Source organism: Panthera pardus, unplaced genomic scaffold, assembly GCF_024362965.1.
Source record: "Panthera pardus isolate Hobbes unplaced genomic scaffold, ASM2436296v1 HiC_scaffold_20, whole genome shotgun sequence".
Classification (NCBI taxonomy): Eukaryota; Metazoa; Chordata; class Mammalia; order Carnivora; family Felidae; genus Panthera; species Panthera pardus.
Genome location: NW_026526766.1, coordinates 4,277,449 through 4,302,789, shown reverse-complemented (window position 1 = coordinate 4,302,789; position 25,341 = coordinate 4,277,449). Strand labels below are relative to the sequence as shown.

General features: G+C 44.7%; 1 protein-coding gene across 10 annotated transcripts in view; it reads left to right on the top strand.

Moving 5' to 3' along the window:
- AUH (AU RNA binding methylglutaconyl-CoA hydratase) overlaps positions 1 to 25,341 on the top strand; it is a 352,182-nt gene that overhangs the window by 46,478 nt on the left and 280,363 nt on the right. For 8 of the 10 annotated variants that reach the window (XM_019463762.2, XM_019463759.2, XM_019463758.2 and 5 more), the window contains 2 exons: positions 20,268 to 20,360; positions 21,929 to 21,985. The exons of the other annotated variants lie outside the window; for them this stretch is intronic. In XM_019463762.2, coding sequence (XP_019319307.2) covers positions 20,268 to 20,360; positions 21,929 to 21,985 — 150 coding nt within the window. The remainder of the gene's footprint in view (positions 1 to 20,267; positions 20,361 to 21,928; positions 21,986 to 25,341) is intronic. 10 annotated transcript variants of the gene reach the window in all.

The window sequence follows — 25,341 nt, the reverse complement described above, 5'->3', positions numbered from 1 at the left end:
GAGCGCGTGCATGCGGCCTGGGAGTCTGTAAGACAACACAACAGAGAATCATGTTTCACACGTCTGTCAGATAAGCCACATATTCTTATGCCTGACCTTACAGACAGTTAGGGAGGAAGTGGGTCACTGAGCAGATTTACTCACTAATGAGAGTACAAAGTGATGTGACTGTTCAGGAAAACAATTTGGTATTGTCTTACAAAGTTGAATATTCACTTCCCATAAGACTTGATAGTTCACTTTTTTAGGAGGCATTTACCTAGAGGGTAAGCCTTTAACACTGTTTTTACTAGACCCATAGTAAGAAACACACACACAGTTTAGCCCAGTGAACGCATAGGGTGGGCATCAAAGGTTCATGAAATAGTCACCTTCCTTTGTGCACTGTATTTGGATATTATACTATTTTATTTTTAAAAATACCTGATTTTGACCCAATGAATGGATTACTAGTTGGAATTTGAAACTACACTAGTCTATAGGCATTTTGCATATATGTCCTAGGGAAGCTTATACCAGGATATAAGAAAAAGACTGTTTATAGTAGCATATGGTTAATAATAAAAAGCTGAAGACAGCCAAATTTCAGGGGTAGGAGAATGGATGAATGTTTTGGTATATTTGTGCAGTTGTACTGTAGATAGCATTGAGCATACATGAATCACTTCCATGTGTAACAACACGGATGAGTCTTTGAAACAATGAATTAGAACAATGTAATCTATTTTTTATGAAACTAAAAGCGTAGAAAACAGCATGTAGTTTAGAAATGTGTGTATACTGAAATCACATACCCACACAGTACAAATATGAGAATGATAAACATAAGAGTTCATGGTAGTGATTACCTCTGGGTTTGGGAAGGCAGGTTGAAGAGTAGGTGAGAACACCTGGCCAGTAGGGTGTTAGTGCTGATCTAGTTCTTACTTTGGTGATTTTAAGGCAGTTTTTATTATTATGCTTCATTATGTGTGTATGCTACATACATTCTTTGTATTTACCAAATTAGAGCAAACAGTTCTTAAAATCTTCCTCTATCTTGAATCCTGCAAACATTTCTAATGGTATTTCTCAAATAATTTTCTGCGTTTCCCTCCTTGATTCTTATTTTTAATAAAGCGAGGCCAGAATTCCAGATTCTTAGAAAATAACGCCCACTTTTAAGGGTTTTCAAGGGAAAGGAGAAGAAGACGACCCTTTGAATGTCAGACAACCTTGGTTTTGGACCACATTCCTCACATAGGCCTCCGGCTTTCTGGCTGGCCCCTCTCCACTAGGTCCCCTGACATAGCTGATTTTCTGTGGAGCAGGGTTTCCAGGGGTGATTGTTTCCATGGGAGGAGTGGTCTTGTCTGCTGGAGGTGAGTGGATGCGGTGGGTGAGGACCCTGCATTGCACTCATGGGGCTGTTTGTAGAGACTCTGGGTGATGGTTAAGATTCCAGGGATTTTGTGAGCTGGTTGTCACAGCCGCTGTGGCGTCATCAGTAACCGTATGAATCAGTGTGTTTCGTGGCTGTCCCGTACCACTTTGCCCTCCTGCCCCCGTTACGTGTGCATTTTCCACCCCTGGGGGATCTTTCTCTAGGGTCTCGAGGGTCATGGAGTTTCTTCCTGGCCCTGGTGACTACTGTTGACTACTGTGCTCTGCTTGTTTTTAATGAAAGAGTCCGTAAGGGACTGACTTACAGGTACCGAACTCACGGGAAAGCTGTTCTGTGTTATTAAACTAGAGATCAGAAAGAAGTTCTGTATTTTATTCTGAATCACTAAGTGCCTTACTTGACTGTTCCTAGCTTCTTAGAAAGCCTCTTCTTAAAAAGTAATTCCAAAATCCTAGAACAAATTTGGTTCTATTGCTCTTTTCAGACAAAAAAAAAAGGTCTTATGACTCTTTTTGAGACGTTTTGTTCTAAAGAAATGGCAAGTTCTCAGACATTGTTCCAGGCCCCCTCCCCTTTTCAGGTGTGGGGTGCCTAAGGTTGACAGCGGTAACGGCTTATTTTGAAATCTTAGGCCTGAGCAAGTTATCACAGATGCACAGACATGAGATTATTTGCATCTACTAAAAGCTGCCGTTCCTTAACTTACACCTCCTGGCCGTGTTCACTCGTGACAGTGCTCCTGCCACGGTTGGGACTCCTGCCGTGCAAATTAGGGATACGGAGTGTGGGGAGCAGAGGTGTTCATTCCCTCCTTGTGGCCAGTCTTGTCCCATTAGGTGCTATTTTGTGAAGAGCTAGAAAACGTTTTGGAATTCTCTCTCAAGTGGAAACTGCGGGCAAGCCTATGTACTTCTCGAGTTGAGGCCTCAAAGAATTGCCATCTGATGATAAAAAGGTGTTTAAAATAGGTTTTCACCAGAATTTTAAATTACAGAACCTGGTGTGATACACATTTTTTGTAAATGGTACTCCATAGTAATTGTTTAAAATGCCAGGCATTTCCAGCTTTCTTATCCTTTTTTTCTGATGAAATAAAATTGCAAAAGCTTTAATTTAGTTATGTAAATGCAGAGCTGAATCTGCATTGAAATATAGGTAATTATGGTAAAAGGGACATAAATAAATGAAAATGTATCCATTTAACAAACATCTCTTTTTTAAAGACTTTATAATACTATAAAGTGTTATAGAAGGAAATAGTTTAATTTTGCAAGTTTTCCAATTCTCTGATTAGCTTTTTTCCATGTGATTGAAAGCCTACTGTTCAAATGCACTTTTCTATCAGAAAAGTCTGTCAATTCAGGTCACATGCATAGAAGATATTTTTGTACAACAGAAGAGCAGAATTCTGTATGAAAACACTTATGTAAACTTCATGGGATGAACTTCTTCTCAAGTAGTGCTTCTCATTTATTTTACTTTCCTTAGCATGTTTTTGAAGTTCAGGATTGAGACACACCTGAGTTTTAGAGTTGACTCAACGCATTACAAAATAAGTCACTAGTAATTAAAAAGAAAAAAAGAACCCATCATAGGATGGTAGAAGTGCACTCGTACCAGATTTTTATCTTGGCTGCCCTTTGGCAGAGGCTTGTTACTAGAACCAAACTCTTCCCACCCCAGCCCGGCTGATTTTGTACAAGAGAATATTTTTCCCCCGAGAGAGCGAGTGAGAGAGAACGCGCAAGCAGGTGGAGAGGGCGGGAATCGTAAGCAGGCTTTGTGCTCAGTGTGCGGAGCCCGACGCAGGGCTTGATCTCATGACCTGAGCTGAAATCAAGAGGCGGACGCTTAGCTGACTGAGCCCCCGGGTGCTCGAGAGGACTCCTTGATGTTTTGGTAACCGGGTGATCTTTCTGCCATCTTAATCTTAAGCTGGAAGCACTTTATATCTCATCGTATAAACTTGCTCTTACGATGATGTCAGAACATCGGCTCAGCTTAACATTTTCCCAAGGACATTGTCGTAAGATGTTAATTTTGTTGCAACAAAGTCAAGTTTATGTGTTACCAATATGTGGTGAGCTTCTGGGAATAGTTTTGATCTCAGTTTATGGAGGCATACGGTTTGGAAATCTCTTGAGGTCGAGGCAGAAGATGTGAATTCTAGTCTTTCTTTAACCATCCGGTACTTTCCGTGGCCCCTTCCCGCTGTGAGAACACAGTGGGTTTTTCTCCATCTGTATACCTGGTATCTTGCTTGGCAGCTGGCTGGTGGGTCCATGATTGGAAAGGGAAAGTGACTGGGGTCCATTGGTGTAGACAGGAGAACCTTCCTGTCTCCTCCACAGTGGGTCCTCTAGAATCCCTTTCTGTTCGCCTCTATTCCGGATCCCAAGAATCATGCCCGCCCTGGCCTGGGTTTCTCTCGTCCCCCGGTTCACATTGCTCGTAGGATCTGACCGAGGGTGATAGAGCTGACTCTATCTGTTTTACTGTGATTCATCAAATAGGAGAACTGCCCCTTTGCTCGACGGCTGTGGGAGGGGTAACTCAGGAGTCCCAGTGTGAAGCGTGAGGGTTGGTGCCTAGTGGACCTCCAAGTGGTGCGGTCGAGCAGGCAGCTAGATAGGAGTTTGCAGTCGGGGCACGTGTTCTAGGCTTGCGACATAAATTGGGGAGTGCTCAGGACACTCACCTTACATGAATGAAGGCTTGACGCCGGGCGAGGCCCTGACGGAGTTACTGCAGAGAGAAGAGTCTGAAGCCCTGTGATGTGTCAACACCGGGATGAAAAAGAACCAGAAAGGAGACTCCGAGAGATCCGCCAGGGTAGGGAGGTAGGAAGAAAACAGCGTTCCGAAAGCCCGGTGAAGAAAGTCTTTCACGAAACAGGCCTCGATCACGCGCTGCTGACCTGTCCGGGAGGGTGAGTGGAGAGAACGGACGACTGCATTTTGCGGCACAGCTGTCGCCAGCGTCGTTGACGAGGGCCCCTGTGGAGAGGCGTGTTGGGGCTGCTGGCAGCCGCTTCCTGGGCTGGCCCAGGACGAAAGGGATCCATTCCTTGGACAACTGTGAAAGGCCCCCTATCTTACCGTTGGGCTTTTTGGTGTAGGTCCGTCTAGAGAAAACTAGTTATCTGGAACTTAACTTGGTTATGGATAAAAACTTCCCATAATTTGATTTCTTAAAAAAAAAAACAACAACTATCAATGATAGTGTTTGGGAAGTTTTTTCTCAAAAGTAGTATGTAGCTTTCTGTGAAGCATAGTGGCTGATTTATCATGGCTTCATAATACTCTCTGAGGTCAGATGCAGAGCCTTTAAATATGAATAACATTTTATGAAAAGGTAAAGTGTTGTATTTGTCACTTCATGCATTTAATTGTTCTGTTCTTGTTAATTACATAACCCATTACACTAAGGCCTGTGCTCTGTAAAGGTATAAATAAATACCTGTAAAGGTATACATAAATCCAGTTGTAACTCCCTAGCGTCCCATCTTAAGATGGAGAGATTGAGTAATGAATGCAAACGGGTATGCATAAATTCCAGATATGTTCCTTTTAAGCTTTGCATTTGATTTAGAAGCATGTGATACTTACAAAAAAATCCAGAGGTGATTGATTTTTTAAAAAATGTTTATTTCTGTGGCGTGTGTGTGTGTGTGTGAGAGAGAGAGAGAGAGAGAGCGCGTGAGCATGAGCAGGGAGGGGCAGAGAGAGAGGAAAAGAGAGGATCCCAAGCAGGCTTCATGCTCAGCACAGAGCCCGATGTGGGGCTTGATCTCACAACCTTGAAATCACGACCTGAGCTGAAGTCAAGAGTCAAACACTCAACAGACTGAGCCACCCAGGTGCCCCATTGATTGATTTTTTTTGTTAGAGTTTGGTAATTTACCATCATTTGACAGTTCAGAGCTTTTTCAAATACTTAATTTGTGTTTTACTTGATCTGAAATAAAGCTTATTTTGAAAATAGGGGCGCCTGGGTGGCGCAGTCGGTTAAGCGTCCGACTTCAGCCAGGTCACGATCTCGCGGTCCGTGAGTTCGAGCCCCGCGTCGGGCTCTGGGCTGATGGCTCGGAGCCTGGAGCCTGTTTCCGATTCTGTGTCTCCCTCTCTCTCTGCCCCTCCCCCGTTCATGCTCTGTCTCTCTCTGTCCCAAAAATAAATAAAAAATGTTGAAAAAAAAATTTAAAAAAAGAAAATAATTAGTGCCACAATGAGTTATCACATATAATTTGAAAGATTATGCACTTAGTATATATTTTTGCTGTCCCCTGATTATTTGACTTTTATTTAATTATTTATTTATTTTAAATGTTTATTTTTGAGAGAGAGAGAGCAGAGAGGGGCAGAGAGAGAGAGAGAAAGGGGGGGGGGATCCTAAGCAGGCTCCAGGCTCTGCGCTGGCAGCACAGAGCCCCACGCGGGAACCCAAACTCACAAAGCGTGAGATCGTGACCTGAGCCGAAGTCGGACATTTAACTGACTGAGCCACTCAGGCGCCCTTGACTTTTATTTTAGATGTGTTAAGAATTGTTTAGTAAAGAACATCTTTAAAGTTTGCAGAATTATTTGTCAGTCTGCCCGGTTGACCCGAAATGTGTGTGTTCATTATGCTTTTTTCCTTTGTTTGAAGTCAAGGAGATTTAAAAAAAATTTTTTTTAAATGTTTTTTTAAAAATTTATTTTTGAAGGAGAGAGAGAGATAGAGCATGAACGGGGGAGGAGCAGAGAGAAAGGGAGACACAGTATTCAAAGCAGGCCCCAGGCTCTGAGCTGTCAGCATAGAGCCCGATGCAGGGCTCAAACTCACGAACTGTGAGATCATGACCTGAGCTGAAGTCGGACGCACAACCGACTGAGTCACCCAGGCGCCCCAAGGAGATTTTTGAAATAAGGAGTTAATTTTGTTAAATTGGATGCAATCTAGCTGTAGTTTACATCCCCCCCCCCCCCCCCAGTTTGATGTAATAACTAGAAATTGAAAGTGCGAAATTACGGTACGCGGACTGACAGCACGCTCTAGTTGAATGTACTTAGTTTTCCAAATGGTAACTTCCAGATCTCACTTTCCAGTTTCTTTATCCTTTGGCCAGGAATGATGGAAAACAGTAAAATGAGACAGTATCCAGGAGCCTGTTGTTTTTCCTCAGAAGTGCTAACATCCCCCGCCTGTTGTGTCATAGTTTCAAATAGAGCTGCACTTCCCTTTGCAACTTAGGATCTCTGTCCTTTTGTCTGTGGGATTTTACTGCCTTTGCTGACTTTCACTGGGTGTTAATCATGTTATGATTTTGGATGGTCGTGTGGAAACTATACTGTTTTGCTAAATATAGCCAAAGAAATGCGCTTATCAACCAAGCTCTGTCACTTTAAAATATTACCCTGGAATATTCTAGAATTTTGCAAGACCAAAAAGGGAAATCGCTTCAATTCTTTTTTGGCTTTTTTATGTTTGTTAGCTTTTAATTCCATGAGGAGTATCTGAATGTGTGTTTAATGTGAAAATTTGGAACTTTTTAAAGCAGCTTTCCTCCATTATCTTTCTGTCCACCCAGGTTATTATTGCTAATTCCCTGACTTAATATTTTCATTAATATTTAATTGTTTTAATATTTTTAGACCTTTTCTTGGCCCTTGCGTGAATATATATTTGTATACATGCATTGATACATACATTATATGCAAGTATATATGCGAAAATAACCACATAAACAAGTTTTCTATTTTTTAATTTTATTTTTGGAAATTAATAATTCCCTAGGAATTCATCCATTTCATCGAGACTTTGAAATGCATTGGTATAATGTCATTCATAACATTCTCTTACTGCTTAATTATCTGAAGAGTCAACGGTGATTGTCCTCTTTTCTCCTGGCTTTGCTTACTGGTGTCCTCTTTCTGTTTTCTTTGGTCGGTCTCTGAAGAGCCTTAGCAGTTTTTGTGGTGCATTTCAGAAATCTCTTTTGGGCCTTAGTAATCCCCCGTATTGTTTCTGTTTTATTAACTTCCACCCTCATTTTTATTACCCTTTTTCCTTCTGGTTAGATTTGCTGCTTTCTTTTAACCTCATTAAGGTGGGTGTTGGTTTCCCACATTTTCTGCCATGGAGGCACGTATCAGACGTTCTCACGGCGCCCGTACGCACCCTCTTCCACCTGGCCACCTGCCTGTTCCTCCTCACCCCTCTCTGAATGGTGTCCTGTCACCACACACAGGCTCACTGATTTTTCCTAAGCTGTACCTAACTCGGTGCACACATTGAGGTTTTTTTATTTCATTTAAATACTTTTCGGTTCTTTTAGAAATTATTAAGTCCCTCTTTATAGTTCACAGTGTCATGCTTGGCTTCATGTCTTGATACGAGAATCAGTGTTTGAAGATTGTGGATCTCAATTTTGGATGGGTATTTTCTTATGGTTTCTTTCTACTGGTTCTTACCACATCTTGTATCCTTCTTTTCCTTCCCTTCCCCTTCCCCTTCCCCTTCCCCTTTTGTCTCTTTCCTTTCTTTGATGTTTGTTTTGAGAGAGAGTGTGAGCTGGGGGAGGGGCAGAGAGGGAGAGAGAATCCCAAGCAGGCCCTGCACTATCAGCACAGAGCCTGATAGGAGATCGTGACCTGAGCCAAAACCAAGAGACGGAAGCTCACCCCACTGAGCCACCCAGGTGTCCCCTGTCTTGTTTTCTTGGTTATCCGTTGGCTGAGTGGTCGAGATTGTATTTGAAAAATTCTGGGAATATTTGGAGTCTAGTTTTCTCCAATGTGGAATTTTTTATCACTGCACTTTAAAAAATTGTTTTCTTGTATTATTCGCTAGAGACATGCCATAATGCATATAATTATTTTTTTCTGATGGGCGTTTAGGTAGTTTTTCGTTTTTTACTATGACAAACAGCAGTGTAGAAAGTATACGTATCATTATGGGATCTGAGGGAGCTTTAATAAATAGAAATCCTCCTTCTCTCTAAGGTTTGAAATAAATTGAAAAATAAAATGTAGAAAAAGGGGCAAACTATTCCCTTAATTACTGATGTGAGCTCAGTTGAAGTTTGTGGCCTTAGATCTGTTGATGAGGGGATTGGCCTGTTTGGATCTGCCACGTTGGGTGGGCGTCGCCGTCACAGCTAGGCTGGGTGGGCGCCGGCTGCCTCCTGCACCAGTTGGCCCAGCACCCACATTGCACAACACTGCAAAGCAGGGTGCTTTGCACGTAGGCATATGGAGGAGAACCCGTGTTCTGGGAAAGAAGAAGGAGCTGAGCTAAGGATAAGCCCATTTCGTATTTTTAACATTCATCCACTTGAATAAATAAAAAATTTGTTGGGGTAGAAGGAATTGGGGGCCAGAGTTACAGGGGCATGGGACCCGCTTCTGCCATGCTGTACATAGGTAGCACCTGGGTACCTGGGTAGCGCCCTCTGCACTGGACACGCTCCGTCGGGAAAGTGGCCTTGTCGGAGGGTTGCCTGTACAGGTGGGTGGCGGGAGCCTGTGCTTCTGCTGGGTAGATCCTCACTGGGGCCCCACTCTCTGCTGAGCTCCTAAGTGGGAAAGAGAGTGTGCCTTCGGGCCATCTTTATTTTCTATCCCCGGCTAGCTAGTATTTTTGTTGTAATTTTCTAGTTCAATTACTACATAATGGTCGGAGAATGGCTGTAATATTTGTGCTGTTTTGAATTTGTCTATTGCGTTTGTGCTTCGCGGACGCTGCCGTGTTGGTGCGTAGATACTTTATTGCTCCTAGATCTTTGTTGTGGCCTCCTCCTTCATCAAGTTTACACAGTGCTGCTTCTTTGCCCATTTAAAATGCTGCCTTTGCTTAGTAAGATTATGAGATGTTTTCTTTGTACTTGACTCGGAGATTTACCATACGTGTCCTTCAAATTAAAAATAAATTCTTTTTTCTCTTTTGCTTTAGATGTTTCTCTAGTGTTCTGCTTATAATTGGGTTTTGCTCTGTGATCCGTTTGGAGTCTTTTCCTTACTAGTTGATCACATCTTCTTTAAATGTATTGATATGTTTGGTGTTCATGTCTGTCATGATTTTTTATGCCTTCTGATTTTGGTGGCTTTACGTTTAAAAATCATACTAAATATGCTACGTAGTTTTTGTTTGTTTTTTGTTCTATTTGTGGGTTTATTCTAATAATGGGAAAGGGTTGTTTTTTGGACCACCTGGTTATTTTTATTATAACTTTACATAGTGTACTCGATCCTTTCCTTTGGAAAGTTCTGTTGACGTCTTGCTATGAGCAGTTCCAGAACTGGTATATTTCCAGTTTAAATTCCTCCCTCCCCATTGCCCTGAACAACATATTCATGGGTGTGTCTCCTCAGGCAAGGGAAAGGAGGAAAAGCAAACTGTTGGGATTATATCAAAACAAAAAGCTTTTGCACAGCAAAGGAAATCATTGACAAAACAAAAAGGCAACCTAGTGAATGGGTGGACATATTTGCAATTGATATGTCTGATATGGAGTTAATATCCAAAATATATGAATAACTTCTGTGACCCAACACCAGAAAAGCAATCTGATTAGAAAATGGGCAGAAGATCTGAATAGACAGTGTTCCGAAGAAGACACCCAGATGGTCAACAGACGCCCAAAAGATGCTCCGCACCGCTCAGCATCAGGGAAATGCCGATCAAAGCACCATGAGATGTCACCGCACACGTGTCAGAACGGCTGGTATGAAAGAGGCAAGAAGTAATGGGTTTTGGTCAGGATGTGGTGAAAAATCCTTGTGCACTGTTGGCGGGATTATAAATTAGTGCAGCCAGTATGGAAAACAGCGTGGAGGTTCCTCAAAAAGTTGAAAACAGAACTACCGTATGATCCAGCAGTCCCCCTACTGGGTATTTACCCAGAGAAAACAGAAACATGAATATATCTGCCGCCCTGTTTGTTGCAACATTATTCACACCAGCCAAGACGTGGAAACAACCCAATTGTCCATCAGTAGATGGATGGATAAAGAAGATGTGGTGTGTATATGCCATGTGCCCCCCCCCCCCCGCCACCCCCGCACACAGACACACACGAATATTACTCAGCCATAGAAAAGAAGGAGGTCTTGGCGTTTGCAACAACATGAATAGACATGCAGGCTGTGATGCTAAGTGAGATAAGTCAGACGGAGAAAGATAAATGCCGTACGATTTCACTTATATGTGGAATCTAAAAAATCAAATGAACAAACAAAAAACTGGATGCTTAAATACAGATATTTAAATATTTAAATATTAAATACGAGAATAAACTGAGGTTGTTGGAGGGTGGGAGTGGGTAAAATAGATGAAGGGATCAAGAGGTACAAGCTTTGGGTTGTGAGTGAGTCGTGGATTTGAAGCGTACAGCATAGGGAATGGTAATATCGCGATAACGTCGTGTGGTGACAGATGGTGAGAGCACTTAGCGGGTGAGCACTGAGTGACGGACAGGGTCGTCGAAGTGCTGTGTTGTATACCTGAAGCTAATATAACATGGCGTGTCAGTTGTATTTCGATTAAAACAATATTCTTCCCTTTTACTTTTCTCATCATGTTTCTTAGTGTTTTCTTTATAGTTTTAAATTGACTCGTATCCATGTTACCTGATTTGTCAAATTTGAATTATCTCCATATAAATATAAATACGAATAATTGACCCCTGTTTATAAAAGATCAGGAAACTAGTATACTTTCTTGCATTGGATTTATCATTTTCATATTGTTCACGTCCTAGATTTTTAACAAAGAGGTCTGTTGAGGAATACCTAACGTATAGTAAGTTGCACGTGTTAACACGTACAGTGTGTTGACTCTGACCTGTGGACACATCACCACAAATCAAGATGGTGAACAGGCCATCACCCCCAGAAGTTTCTTCATGGCCTCCAGTGATCCCTTTCTCCTGCCCCTGCCCCTTCCCTGCCTGTCCCCACATAACTACTGAGCTGTTTTCCATCACTAGAGACTAGTTTCCATTTGCAGACGTTTTCATAAATGGAGCACAGGATGTATTAATTTGCCAGTTGTCTTTCAGTGTATTTTTGGAGTCATCGATGTTTTGCACGGGTCGGTCAGTAGTTGGTTCCTTTTTATTGCCTAGCCGGTGGATGTACCACATACAGCTGCTAGACGTCTGTGTGTAAGCCTTTACCCGCCTTTACTGTTACGAGTCTTACCCAAAGAATTTGGTTCTCAGTGCTTCCTCCGTCCACGTAGGGGTCGGCGGGCCATCCTGCGGGATGGTGAGCTGGTGAGGCTCCCTGTGGGTTAGCTGGGCATCCAGAGCTCCGCTTGTGGCTCTCGTTAACGGCGCAACTGCTGGTCGGGTAGTTGTGGGCTGGGACCTGGGCTTCTCCATTTCCACAGGCTTCCAGGGGATGCTAATGCTGTTGGGCCACACTGCTTTGCAAAGCAAGGACACAGGGCCTGAGACTTTGCGAAGCAAGGCAGGAATGGCGTATTTTTTCCTACCAGGTAAACGTAGACTACTTCTAGAGAGGTTTTCATCAGAAATTGAAAAAACTACATTTGTCAGGCAACATTTCCCGTGCCGAGAAGTCTTTCTTTTCTTTTCCATCGCAGTGAACACCCGGAGTAGCGGTGGACAGTGGAGGTTCCCGTCCGGTTATGTTGAGTACAGTCTTCCAGACGGGGCTGGCGGGGAGTGTGGGGGCCTTGACCTTGCTGCTCTCTCTTCTCTGTGTTGCCCCGGGGCGGCTTTATTTGATTGGGAATTTGGGGAGGGACGGGTGATCTGGTGCTGGCCTTCTCTGATAACCTGCAGTCAGGCTCTCGGGACGGTCCGGGTCGGAGGTTTGCAGGGAAGTCTCAGGTCAGAGTCCTGCTCCAGCCAGCTGACCATTGCCTTGCACCCGGTGCACTTGGTTGCCTTGGTCGGGCTGCGTGGACTGCACGTTGCTCTAGGGCTCCCGGAGTTCACAGGGCTCCGAGCAGGTGTGCTGCTCAGACTTCGCCGGGGTGTCGGCATTTCCCTTCCTTCAGCTTCGTGGTCCCCGGGTCCTTGAGGAAGGACGGAAGGTGGCCTCGCAGTGCAGAATCCTTCCCCACGGGCTCGGGGTGCAGGCCGTGAGAACTGGTGAAGGGCAAGTGCCTGGAGTCAGGCCATCTGTGCTCCAGCGGTGGCCTTTCCCCGCAAGTAACGGCAGTTCCTCTGCCCCATGTCCCCGTTGGTGGTGAGGGTCATAACGGTTCTGATGTCATGAGGCTGGCCGGAGGCTTCAGTAATATTTGTCGGGTGATTAAGACAGTGCCTGCATGGAGTAAGCACTTTCTCGCACCTGCTAGATCTGTAGGTAGCTAGATGGGAAATGACGAAGGCAGGTACATAAGAGGTTGGCCTAGAAGCATCCAGGATCTTCCCTTAGATTGTACAGCGAGCGCTCCCTGACGCCTGGGCACGGTGGCTCCCATGTACACGCCTCCCCCCCCCCCCGCCCCCCTCCCACCGTGGGGCACACAGCCTCCTGACCCCTACCCCCCCCGCCGTGGGGCACACAGGCCCAGCACCTGCAGGCTTGGGCAGGAGCGGTTTTGTGTCTGTGGTTCCTTGGAAATGTGATGATGGGAATGGGGGAGGGCACTTTTGGCTGAAGGTGAAAGTTTTAGTTGGAGTTACTGATAGTAGGAATTTATTATAATTTTCAGTTAACCTTGACTTTATTTTTAATTTTTTTTTGGAATGATTTCAATGAAGTCAGATTTCATGTATATTATGTGGGCATTTCTTTTGAAATATTTGATGTCTCTGTTTTATATAAGAACCGTATTTAAAAATTGTGACTGACGCTAGCATTTTCCCTTGATAATCGGATTATTTTTTTCTGGAAACATCTGGAAATTTCCGTCACCTGTGCTATCTCTCTCAGAGCTGAAAGTAGGCCTTCGCTGCTCTTCCCCTCATTTGTGGTCTCCTGACTCGAGTGGCCCCCGTCATTGGGCGTCCTCCTGCAGGCCACTGAGGTAGGCCAGAGCCTTCCTGGGCACCTCCTTTATTTTTCTCTTAAAATAGCAGAGCTTTAGTTGTTTGCTTTAATTACATTTTTAGGAGCATTTCAAAGGATTGCTATCTTCTTTGTCACACCTGGCCCGTTTCCTGTACTGAACTCAAAATAGTGTCTGAGCCTGTGGGTTGTGCCACGTCGGGTCACGGGGTCTCGCCTTTGCGGTTGGCCGGGGCCTCCGCTCCTGGCCGTCCGGCGTCGTCCAGACACACACTGCCGTCACACGCTGCCATTGCCGTACTGCTCAGTTATGTGAGGTGGGGAGTTGGGCCTTCTGCAGTGTCTCGGCGAGTCCGCTGAGATCGTGAAGTGCTCCCAAGCAGAGAAAGTACTGGATGTAAAAACAAGCGTATGAGGTAACCGTGAAACTAGTGTGCGCTTGGGGCTGACTCATCTTTTCCTGAAGAAAATTTGCTAAGAGAAACGTCTCTCAGGGAAAGATTAGGATTATGTAAAATTGAAGATTTTTTTTTAAATTTAATTAAAAAAAGTTTTTTTAATTGAAGTGTAGTTGACACACTAGAACTTCAGAATTTATAATCTTGTCAAATGGTTGAAATTCAGTTTACTCATCGAAAGCTAATTAAGCTGTTCTGCTTGAATAATTCTTTAGTGGGAAAAATTTTATAGACTGCTTTATATAATGCTAGTTTATGTTGATCAGCCTTTGAAAGTAGCAGGTAATTTACCTGTTTAATGATTTGAGTGTGCTAATACTCTATTTTCCTTGTTCTTCTTTTGCATAAGGACCTGACGTTTCCTGTCATTTTATCTTATATATTTCACATAAGATGTGATGTTCAAAACTTATAGCCCCTTGAGAAAATTTCTGAGGTTTTTAACTATCAAATTTGAAAATAATTTGCATTGCATCCAAAGAGTATAAGCATGTAGGGAAAGTGTTTATTGTCTACCTTCAGAATTAAGAACACATGCGCACGAGACTCATTTCAGCGCCCCCGCCCCCCCCCCCCCCCCCCCCCATCCACAATCAGCACATTTATTTATTCCTCCTTAGTTCTTACCTGTTACTCCAGGTCAGGAGGAACCAGAAACCTGCCTGTTGCTCCGCCCTCTCCCCCATCATTTTATTTTCTCAACATAATGTTTATGGCACCTCTTACAACTCGAGGGAGGGTATATTGACTAATCCGTTTCGTTTGTGTCTTTACCTGCATTACCTCTTTTTTTCTTCTTAATGACATTTTATCCTTCCAAAAAAATGATAGCTTTTTAACTTTCTTTGGCTACGTGTGGTTTTTAAGGATGATCTTTCTTTGAGAATATTCACTAATAAAAACGTAGAGCAAGGCCTTGCCAAGTCTTTCCGAGGCAGCCGTCCCTGATGCGGTGTTGAGGACGTTACAGATGGCCAGGAGTCATAATCTTGCTGTATGCTTCCTGTTGTGCTTCAGGGCCTGTGAAGTTGTGGAATATTACTTTTGGAATTTGTGGGCAATTTATTCCTTCGACCCCTCTACTCAGTCTACATTTTCAGCGCACGGTTTGATGAGAAGAAAAATTCCTCTTTGCGTATGAATCTGTTCCTAATTTGGGAGGGTGTCTAAAGACTATGAGACAACCTCCGTTAGCTAAGAGTTGGAATTCTCAGGAACTGGAGCTCAGTAGTACGTATATTTCAGACCTGGGTTTGATTCCTTTAAACTCACCTTTGTGGTTTCTGTCTCTGACAAGTCGGCTTCCCGCAGGTGGCCGGCGAGTGCCTGTGGCATTTTCTTGTGGCCAGGAGGGGACACGGCCACTTCTTCTCTCTCCTGGTCAGGAACCTTTGCAGCTTTTCTTTTCCGTGTAGCTCCCTCGGGCTACATGTCTTCGTGTTATGTCTTTAAAGTACTAAGTGAAAGAAGGGGATGAAAAAAAGCCAAGTAGGGAGACTACGGGGCGGCATGCGCTAAAGACAGAAGAGGCGGTCCCAGAGTAGAAAGAAGAATGTCATCGACCGGCATCGGTGCGACGTGAACGTCCATTCCAGAACGGGCGGTAGGGTGGTAAGTGCTCTGATGGACAAGCGGGTACCGAGCCCCCTGGAGTGCAAAGGAAGGGGCTGTGAGCAGTGCCTGGCACGGCCCGTCGTTGTGGGCTGGGCGTTCAGGGCACAGGCCAGCTTGTCCGCAGGTATGGCTGGGACAGCTTCTGCAGGTGCTGTAAGTAGGTTGGGGCCAGAACGTGGACTATGTGCCTGAGGCTGGAGAAGAGGTCGGGCTGGTGGACAGAACCTCGTTTATCGGGTGTCTTCTGTACCATGCTAATTGTTTCCTCCGTCTTTATCCCGAGTGTAGAACAAATCATTGTACAGTTCTGAAGCGGGTAGCATGACGGCGTTTGCCGTTTAGAACGATTATACTGCAAGAAATAGGGAAGATGCACAGGAAGGGGCCAGCCAGTCGCAGGCCCAGATGTACGCCGGTGAGAAATGAGGGGACCCAAAACTCCGGCTGCAGGAAAGGGGGGGACTTGCAGATTTGTGAGCTGTGGAAAGGAAGCCTTCCATGATGACTTCTGGGTGTCTGTCTGGGGGAGGTTGGTGGATGGAAGTAGTGCCAGGTGTGAAAGAGAATCTGGAAGGATTGACAAGCTGGCTTGAACATGATAAAGCATTCAAGTGGAGATGTCCCAACAGGCAGGTGCTTACAGAGATGCAGTTGAGGCTGAAGTTTGGGTTCGAGAGGGACATCTGGCCATCATTGGTATTTTAGGTGGTAAAGGTTACGGGTGGGAAGGAGACCTCCTGGGGAGCTTCTGTTGAGAGGGAAAGAAGGCTGAGGAATAACCAGAAGGTGAAGGAAAGACAGGAAAGTTGACAGGGACTCGCCAGGCAGTCGAAGAGAGGAACTCACGGAGGAGTGCCCGGCACGAATGCCTGATCATCGGAGGCAGCAGGTTTAATAGGGACCAGATAGCGCCCACTGGTTGCAGGACAGCCACACAGTGTCACTGGCAGGCAAAGCAAGAGCGGGTTTGGAGAGACTGGCAGAGGGGACTGAGGCTCTGCGGTGGGGGCGAGGGACGGTGGGGGCATCATTTACTGTCCTTCCTCGGGAAGCTGGTCCTAGAAGGACGTGAGCCGAGGCCGGAAGGAGGCCCAGGGAAAGGTTCTGATGGCAGAGACAGGAGACTGGGGAGGCGGGAGACTAGAGGAATCTAGAAATACCCGAGGCCTGTAGGAAGAAAGGATTGAGGGCCGAGGTGGCTTGTCGTGACGTGAGGTGACCTTGGAGCCACTCAGATTAGCTTTCTGTTATATTCTTGATCGATGTTTATTTGTTCGTGGTTTTTTTGGTCAGATAAAATTAACTGGATCCTGGTTTTCCATTAAATTCATTTCCTGACTGTAGACCCTGACGTGGCTGTTTCTTTTGTCACCGAGTGTGCCGTGAAGTGCACTCTGGGGAGCACGTGTGAGTCTGGCCTGGCCTCTCGCACCCTCACTTCCCCCCCGAATGCGTAGACAGGTACAGACAGGTGGAGCGCACCTGTTCCACAGCCCCGTCCGTCCCTGCGCTCCCGGGAACACCCTGGCCTTCCGTGGCAGCCTGGGAATGGGCCCCGTCCCGGCCTGGTCACCCTTTGCTCTTAAAATAAAGCCGATAAATTCCCCCACGTGTGAATAACACTCCGTGGGCTTCAACAAGTTTGTGTATTTTAAAAGGAGTCAAAGAATCAACCTCTCTGACTGGAATTTCCTATTTCAGAATACCTGCGGAAGAGAGATCTTGAGGGATGGTACTCTCTGTGTGTCTATTTACTTCCTTGCTTCCTTCCTTATGTTTTATTTATTTTTAAAAACCGAGCTAGAATTGCTATATAATATCATGTAAGTTTAAGGTATGTACGTGTCGCTGTGTTTGCGTGTTACGGTATGACTGTCCCTGTAGCAGCAGCTGGGACACGTGATTATTATTTCTTATTCGTCGTCAGAGCAGTAAGAGACGTACCACGTTCTGTTCATACCATAAGAAGTTTGGCCGGCCTCGCTTCACATTCCCATCGTCAAAATTAATAAGGAGTCTGCTTCGCAGAATAATTAACCAGTCAGTTTTTGAACCAGTTATGAAAGAGTTCTGTACAGAAGCCTCCTGAAAGCAATACTCGGGGCCAGAGAGAGTCTAGTTTTGAGCTCTGTGGCTGGCTGACGGCTCCCCAGCCGTGCTTCTGGGCAGGGTCTCGGAACTGAGAGCCTCTTCGTGTGAGTGTGCCCGTTGGTGGAGCTGGTCCTTTCCTAGCTGCCCGGTTGTGCTCGCTCCTCGGCGGGAGAGGTGCCCGGTGCCCCGGCCGCACCCGCACAGCCGCTGCCTGCTGTGAAAGGCTTCTGAGTTTGGTTTTCTTTATGGTGTAATTATTTTTAACATTTTATTTAAATCCAAGCTAGTTGACATCTAGTGTAATAATGATTTCAGAAATATAACTTAGTGATTCATCGCTTACGGACAAAACCCAGTGCTCGTCACAAGTGATGCCCATCCCCCCACCCTCCCTCCAGCAGCCCTCAGTTTGTTCTCTGTGTTTAAGAGTCTCTTACGGTTTGCCTCCTTCTTTCTTTTTATTTTTCCTTCCCTTTCCTTATGTTCAGCTGTTTTGTTTCTTAAATTCCACACATGAGTGAAATCATATATTTATCTTTCTCTGACTTCCTTCACTTGGCATAATACACTCTAGTTCCATCCACGTTATTGCAGATGGCAAGATTTCATTCTTTTTGATCGCCGAGTAATATTCTGTTGTGTATGTATGTATGTGTGTGTAATATACATTGTGTATGTGTGTGTGTGTACGTATACATACATATACACACCACATCTTATTTAATATCCATTCATCAGTTGATGAACATTTGGGCTCTTTCCATGCTTTGGAAATAGTGCTGCTATGAACATTGGGGTGTATGTGGCCCTTGAATCAACATTTTTGTATCCTTTGGATAAATCCCTAGCAGTGCTATTGCTGGGTCATGGGGTAGTTCTATTTTTAATTTTTTGAGGAACCTCCACACTGTCTTCCAGAGCGGCTGCACCAGTTTGCATTCACATCAACAGTGCGAGAGGGTTCCCCTTTCTCCACATCCTCGCCAACATCTGTTGTTCCTGAGTTGTTAATTTTAGCCATTCTGACAGGTGTGAGGTGGTATCTCATGGTGGTTTTGATTTATATTTCCCTGATGATGAGTGAGTTGAGCATCTTTTCATGTGTCTGGATATCGTGTGTTAACCATCTGGATATCTTCTTTTAAAAAAGTGTCTATTCATGTCTTTTGTCCAGTTCTTCACTGGATTATTTCCTTTTGGGTGTGGAGTTTGATAAGTTCTTCATAGATTTTGGAAACTAACCCTTTATCTGATAATGTCATTTGCAGATATCTTTTCCCATTCGTCAGTTGCCTTTTAGTTTTGTTGATTGTTTCCTTCACCATGCAGAAGGTTTGTATCTTGATGAGGGCCCAATGATTCATTTTTGCTTTGGTTTCCCTTACCTCTGGAGACATGTCTAGCAAGAAGTTGCTGCGGCCAAGGGCAAAGAGGTTTTTGCCTGCTTTCTCCTTGAGGATTTTGATGGTTTCCTGTCTTACGTTTAGGTCTTCCATCCATTTTCAGTTTATTTTTGTGTATGGTATAAGACATTGGTCTAGGTTCATTCTTCTGCATGTTACTGTCCAGTTTCCCAACACCATTTGCTGAAGAGACCATCTTTTTTTCTATTGGACATTCTTTCCTGCTTTGTCAAAGATTAGTTGGCCATGCATTTGTGGGTCCATTTCTGGGTTCTCTATTTTGTTCCATTGATCTGAGTGTCTGTTTTTGTGCCAGTACCATGCTGTCTTGATGATTACGGCTTTGTAATACAGCTTGAAGTCTGGGATTGTGATGCCACTAGCTTTGGTTTTCTGTTTTAACATTACTTTGGCTATTCACAGTCTTTTCTGGTTCCATACTAGTTTTAGAATTGTTTGTTCTAGCTCTCTGAAGACTGCTGGTGTCATTTTGATAGGGATTGCATTGAATATGTAGATTGCTTTGGGAAGTGTCGACATTTTAATGATATTTGTTCTTCCAGTCTGTGAGCATGGAATGTTTTTCCATTTCTTTGTGTCTTCTTCAGTTTCTTTCATAAGCTTTCTATAGTTTTCAGAGTACAGATCTTTTACATCTTTGGTTAGGTTTATTCCTAGGTATTTTATGGTTTTCGGTGCAGTTGTAAATTGGATCAATTCCTTGATTTCTCTTTTTTTGCTTCTTCATTATTGGTGTATAGAAATGCCACAGATTTATGTACTTCGATTTTATATCCCGCGACTTTATTGAATCCATCTATCAGTTCTGACAGTTTTTTGGTGGAGTCTTTTGGGTTTTCCACATAGAGTATCATGTTGTCTGCGAAGAGTGAGAGTTTGACTTCCTCCTGGCCGATTTGAATGGAGAGGCATGTTACCGCTGAATGAGACTGTCATTCTGAGTACCAGGGTAGTTCTTGAAGGATTCGAAATTTCGCAGTCACACCTAAGTCATTTCGAATAGGAGTGTGTATGAATCAAGCATCTCATAAAAGACTCCAGGCTCTAAGATTACAGCCAGAACTGTGAGTGTGTTAATTCGACAAGTATTTAGGAAAGTATTTCTGTAATATGGGAGGAGTTAAGATATTAGTGCATGTCTGTATGGTGGAACTCTCTACAGTCAGTGCATGGTTTTGAAGAATCATGATGAAGGAAATGACTCTTTTGTTGAAGGCAAAAGGGATGCAAAGTTCTCTGGACAGTATCCCAGTTAAGAACAGGTAACATAGATTGCATCGTACGGTGACTGTCTTCCTGAAGAAACATAACCTCTTTCCTTCTGTTTCAGCTAATCTTCCAGTGCCGACGATTGCAGCGATAGATGGACTTGCTCTGGGGGGGGGCCTTGAGCTGGCCCTAGCATGTGACATACGTGTAGCAGGTGAGAATTAATCCCGGCGGTTATCTTCAGATAATTCCAAGTGATGTGTTCTGTTCTTTTCCTCTCGTTGAGTAGAGCATTTAGAAAAAGTCACCCATTGGGCTTAAGGGAGTGTTGAAGATCCCCACTTAAGGAGACAGTCTGGTCCAGTCTCTTGTTAGTCTCGGCCAGGGAGGGGACAGCCGGAATTGGGCAGGCAGACCTGAATTTGAACCGCAGGGCCTGCCCTGCTCAGAGCCGTCGGCTCCTCTACAGTGGGGGACCGGCAGGGGCCGTGGTGGAGATCGGGTGAGCTGACGTGTGGCACGTGCCCGGCCCCAGCACTTACCTCTGGTTCGCTGCGTCATGACAGCTTCACCGCCCTGAGGTCCACTTCTCGCTCGGTCTCCTGAAGGTTGGATGAGGTGATCATGAAAATGACGGGGAAAACAATTAATGCTGACCGTGTGCTGAATGTTGACCCTCATACTAGTCTCGGCACTTGACCTGCATTAAGTCGCTCAATCGGCCAAGTGGTGCTGTGCGAAGGGTGCTTCGGTCCCTGCGGAGGCTCGGGCCCAGAGAGGAGACGCAGCGCGCCCAGGGTCAGTGACTGAGCTGGGACGCCAACCCAGGCGCTCCCGTGCCGGGGCCGTCACGCCTGGTGTCCTGCCAGAGCCCTGGAGACTGCTGCCGCCAGACGGTCACTTCGGGGTGACGGACAGGGGCCCCAGGCCCAAGGACCGGGCGAAGCAGGCAGCAGATATATGTCACCGACCTCTCCTGGCTCCTGCTGTCACTTCTGAAGCAGCTGCCTGTTAAAAGTAGGGTCAATATGATGATGTTTTTAGTAAGTTTTGACTGTTCCTTGGGGTTGGTAGCTGCTGGTCCACGAGGACTTTCCCCTTCAGATCCCTAATTGTCTCAAATCCTGAGTTTTAAATGGAGAAGCTAAAGTCCGTGAAACCCTTTTCTGAAAGGGTGCAGATTCTGGGAATTAGGATAAGGGAAGTGGTCCAAGTATGTTTGGATATGCAAATAAATAATTAAGATGTGTTAAAGTAGTCGTGCAAGCAAAATGCGGAAAGAGGAACCCTGCCCGGCTGTCAGAACAGTAAAACCATTTGTCAGAAGTGACTGGAGATTTGGTCCTGAAAAGGTGCCGTATCTGGTGTGATGTATTAAGCTGTTTGGCTTCGAGGACTCTTCAGGCAGCCGAAGAGTGTTCCTGCTTGTCAGAAGCCTCTCTCCTCGTCCTCAATCGTTAGCGGGGTCTGAGCCTTCAAACGTGACTTGGCAGCATCCGGTCAAATTATGTAGTCACAGCCCTGGCCTTTCTGCATCAAAAATTAATTCGCTGCCGAGCAATTTTTACAGAAAAGGTTATGTGAACCTCTTAATATATGTATCATTTAGAGTGTTTACCTATTTCCGTAACCAAATGCCTTCTGAAGTGACTTTTTAAAAGATTTGTGACACGAGTTTAATTAGTAAACAGAGTATGTGTAGCTTATTTTACTAACTTCTTCAAGTCATAATGTTTGAATATATGATCCGGATGTTACTTAATTTTCTTCCTTCCTTTTCAGCTTCCTCTGCGAAAATGGGCTTGGTTGAAACAAAGTTGGCAATTATTCCCGGTGGAGGTATGAATTGTTCACACCCATCTTGATTTCTTCTCAACAACAGGGCATAAGGCAAAAATACGGCATAAGGCAAAAATACGTTAATTGAAGAGGCAACATTTTGGATAAAGGGACTCATGCTGTACCGTTAGCTTTTGTAGCGAAGTCCCCGTTCACCACGTGCTCTTTTAGCTTAGGTAGGCAGGAAGATGGCGGGCGTGTTGGCCGTTGCTGTCTGCTTGCGGGGTCTCCTGTGCTTTTCTGTACAGTTTCTTAATTTTTCAATTATTGCATCAGTCACATTAGTCTTGGAGATTGCACTGATAATTTGAAACTTCGTGTGGGTGTATGAACGTACGTGCCCTCAGAGAGGTGCCCCCACAGACCCCATGGGAGGGGCGGCGGGGATACCCGGGCTTCGTGCCAGCTTTTCTGAGTTTCCCTGCAGCAGGGCAAAGGTTGGGGTGAGTGGATGGCCTGAATTTGGAGCTGAGGTGTTTCTTCTTTTTTTGTAAAGTTTATTTATTTTGAGAGGTAGAGAGCGAGTGAGTGGGGGAGAGAGAGGGAGAGAGAATCCCAAGCAGCCTCCATGCTTAGCACAGAGCCCGACGCGGGGCTGCATCTCACGAACCGTGAGATCGTGACCTGAGCCGAACGCTTAAGAGTCGGACGCTTAACTGCCTGAGCCACCCAGGCTCCCCAAGGTGTTTCTCCTGTCACTGCAGAAAAAGATAGGTGAACTGCTTCTTTCGGAAGACTCACTGAAGAAAGTAATTTTTCCGACAATGATAATGAAATCTCGCATCACCCAGTAAGTCGGAAATTTTGGTTCTTTGATGAGAGAACTTGGAGCTGTTCCTGTCTCGTGAAGTCGCTCTCCGAGAATGTAGACCTCATTTGAGATGTGCGTGTTGGTGATTTAGCAGCATGTGAATGAGATAACAGTAACGGTGTAAAAATTAAAAGCATCGTTTGAGTAGTCATGTTTGTACCTGAATAGATGAAAACTGTGTGTTTAACCTGATGTGTATAAGAGTAAACTGATTAGGTGTATAAGTAGGAATTAAAACACAATTCAGTGAAAGTGGTGACCAGGAGGTCAATGTGTCAGACTCACTAGAAGGTTTCCACCTCGGTAACCCGTGAAAATGCTATTCTTGCAGCATTTAAATACCTACCTGTTCCACCAGGCCAGTCTTTTCCACAGTGACTAATGAAAACACTCACAAAAGGATTTATATGGAAATGGATCCAATTGAAAAGAATTATCAGATAACTAATACTGGAAAAAAATCTAAATCTAAAAAGATTTAGAGAAAGGATGATATGATATGTTTCTAAAGTTCTTTTAAGAAGCATGCATTTATTGCTAACTAGGCTGCAACCAGCCCTAGAAAGATAGTAACTATAGGGGAGTGGCGACCCCCCAGAGACAGGTCAGCGTGGGACCTGTGAATGTGACCTTATTTGGAAAGGGGGTCTTTGCGGACAGGGATCTTGAGATGACCTCGGTCTGGATTATCTGAATGAACCTAAAAACTACTAACAAGTGTCCTTACAAGAAGAGAAGAGAGAGGAGAAATGGGAGGGCCGCCTGGAGACAGAGGTGGGAGGGAGGCGCCTGCGAGGGCAGAAAGCCCAGGGCCACTGGCTGCCACAGGACGCCGGGATGTCCTTCCTCCAAGCCGTCCGGAGGAGGCCAACGCCTGGATGTAGACTCCTGTCCCCTAGAACTGTGAGGGAAGACCGTTTCTGTGGTTAGAAGCCAGCGAGTTTGTGATCGTTTGTTACAGCAGCACCTATAGACCAACACGGTGGTGTCTGATGTTTCGGTTAGAGGGTGGGAGGAAGGTGAACTCGGTAACGTACTTTCTATCTGTCGTGTCTTGGAGAGGAAATATTTTGTGTTCGGACCCCAAGAAGGTCGAACGGTTGCACCAGAGCACCCTTGGGACGGGTTAGACCCAGGAAGCCTGATCACCGTGGCATTGGTGCCTTCCGTCGGCACTCACACACGTCTGTGTCTTTTGAGGGTTAGAAAGGAGCATTTTCTTCCTGGCACACTCAAGTTCCTTAGGGTCCTCCTCAGTCGGGGCCCGTGAATTAGGACCCACTTATTGCTAATTTGATTTGATTTGGACTGTGTATCCTCATGGTTACAAGTATTTCTAAAGTTTTTATTAAATGAATTTGTGTGGCATAAAAGTCAGAATGCTTGAAGACTTTCTTGTCTGTGTATAAAGGATAGCTTTCTGTCTCTTTCTTTTCTCCTGAGTCTGAGGGAATGTATTTCAGTTGCTTAATATAATGAAGCTTTCCGGTTGGTAGCTCGGCATGTAAGGCCGTGCAACGTCGCACGGCCCGTGTAGCATAGAACTCCACGGCGGCCACGTTCACATTCACGTGAAACAGATGCAGGCACTGGTTCACTTGTGCGTTCGCGTTACGGTCACTAAAGCTCCCTACATCATGCCTATTTTTGATCTGTGTTTTGTTTTATTTTATTTTATTTTATTTTATTTTATTTTATTTTATTTTATTTTATTTTATTTTATTTTTTAACTTTTTATTTATTTTTTGAGAGAGAGAGACAGAGAGAGCATGAGGGGGGAAGAGCAGAGAGAGAGGGAGGCACAGAATCGGAAGCAGGCTCCGGGCTCTGAGCTGTCAGCACAGAGCCCGACTCGGGGCTCAAACTCACAAACCGTGAGATCATGACCTGAGCCAAAGTCGGATGCTTAACTGACTGAGCCACCCAGGGGCCCCTGGCTTTGCTTTTTCAATTCAGGATCCAGTTAAATGTCAAACCTGTTGCATTTGGTTGGATATATTGGCGGGGAGGGGCGGGGGTGGTTTTGTTTTTTAAATCTCGACAAGTCTTCCATTTCTTTGTTTTTTATAACAATTTTTTTTTTTTTTTTTTTTTTTTTTTAAGAATTTAGGCAAATTATGTTACTGACATTTGCACATTCTGGATTTGACTGAGTCATTTCCTCAACTTTAGATCTAGGTTAAAATATTTTGCCAAGAATACTCAACGGGCCATGCTCTGCTTTTCATTTTCATTTTATTTGATGGCACTTGATATTGGGGTATCCCGCTTTGGGTGACAGTAATTTTGATCATTTGGTTCACATGGTGACTAACATTCTTTTCTTAGAAACTTTTCAGGAAAAGAATGCTTAATAATTCCTACTGGCATTGACCATTCCCTACATTAAAAAAGAGAGAAGGAAATTAGAGCACTGAGCTGTCCTGGGAACAGGCGAGGGGTAGAGGACATCACTGGTCGCCTGGCCGCAAGCTGCGTTTCCCAGTAAGGCAGTCTCTTGGCATGGTTACCAGGAACCGTATTTAAGGTGTGTCCGTGAAGTAAT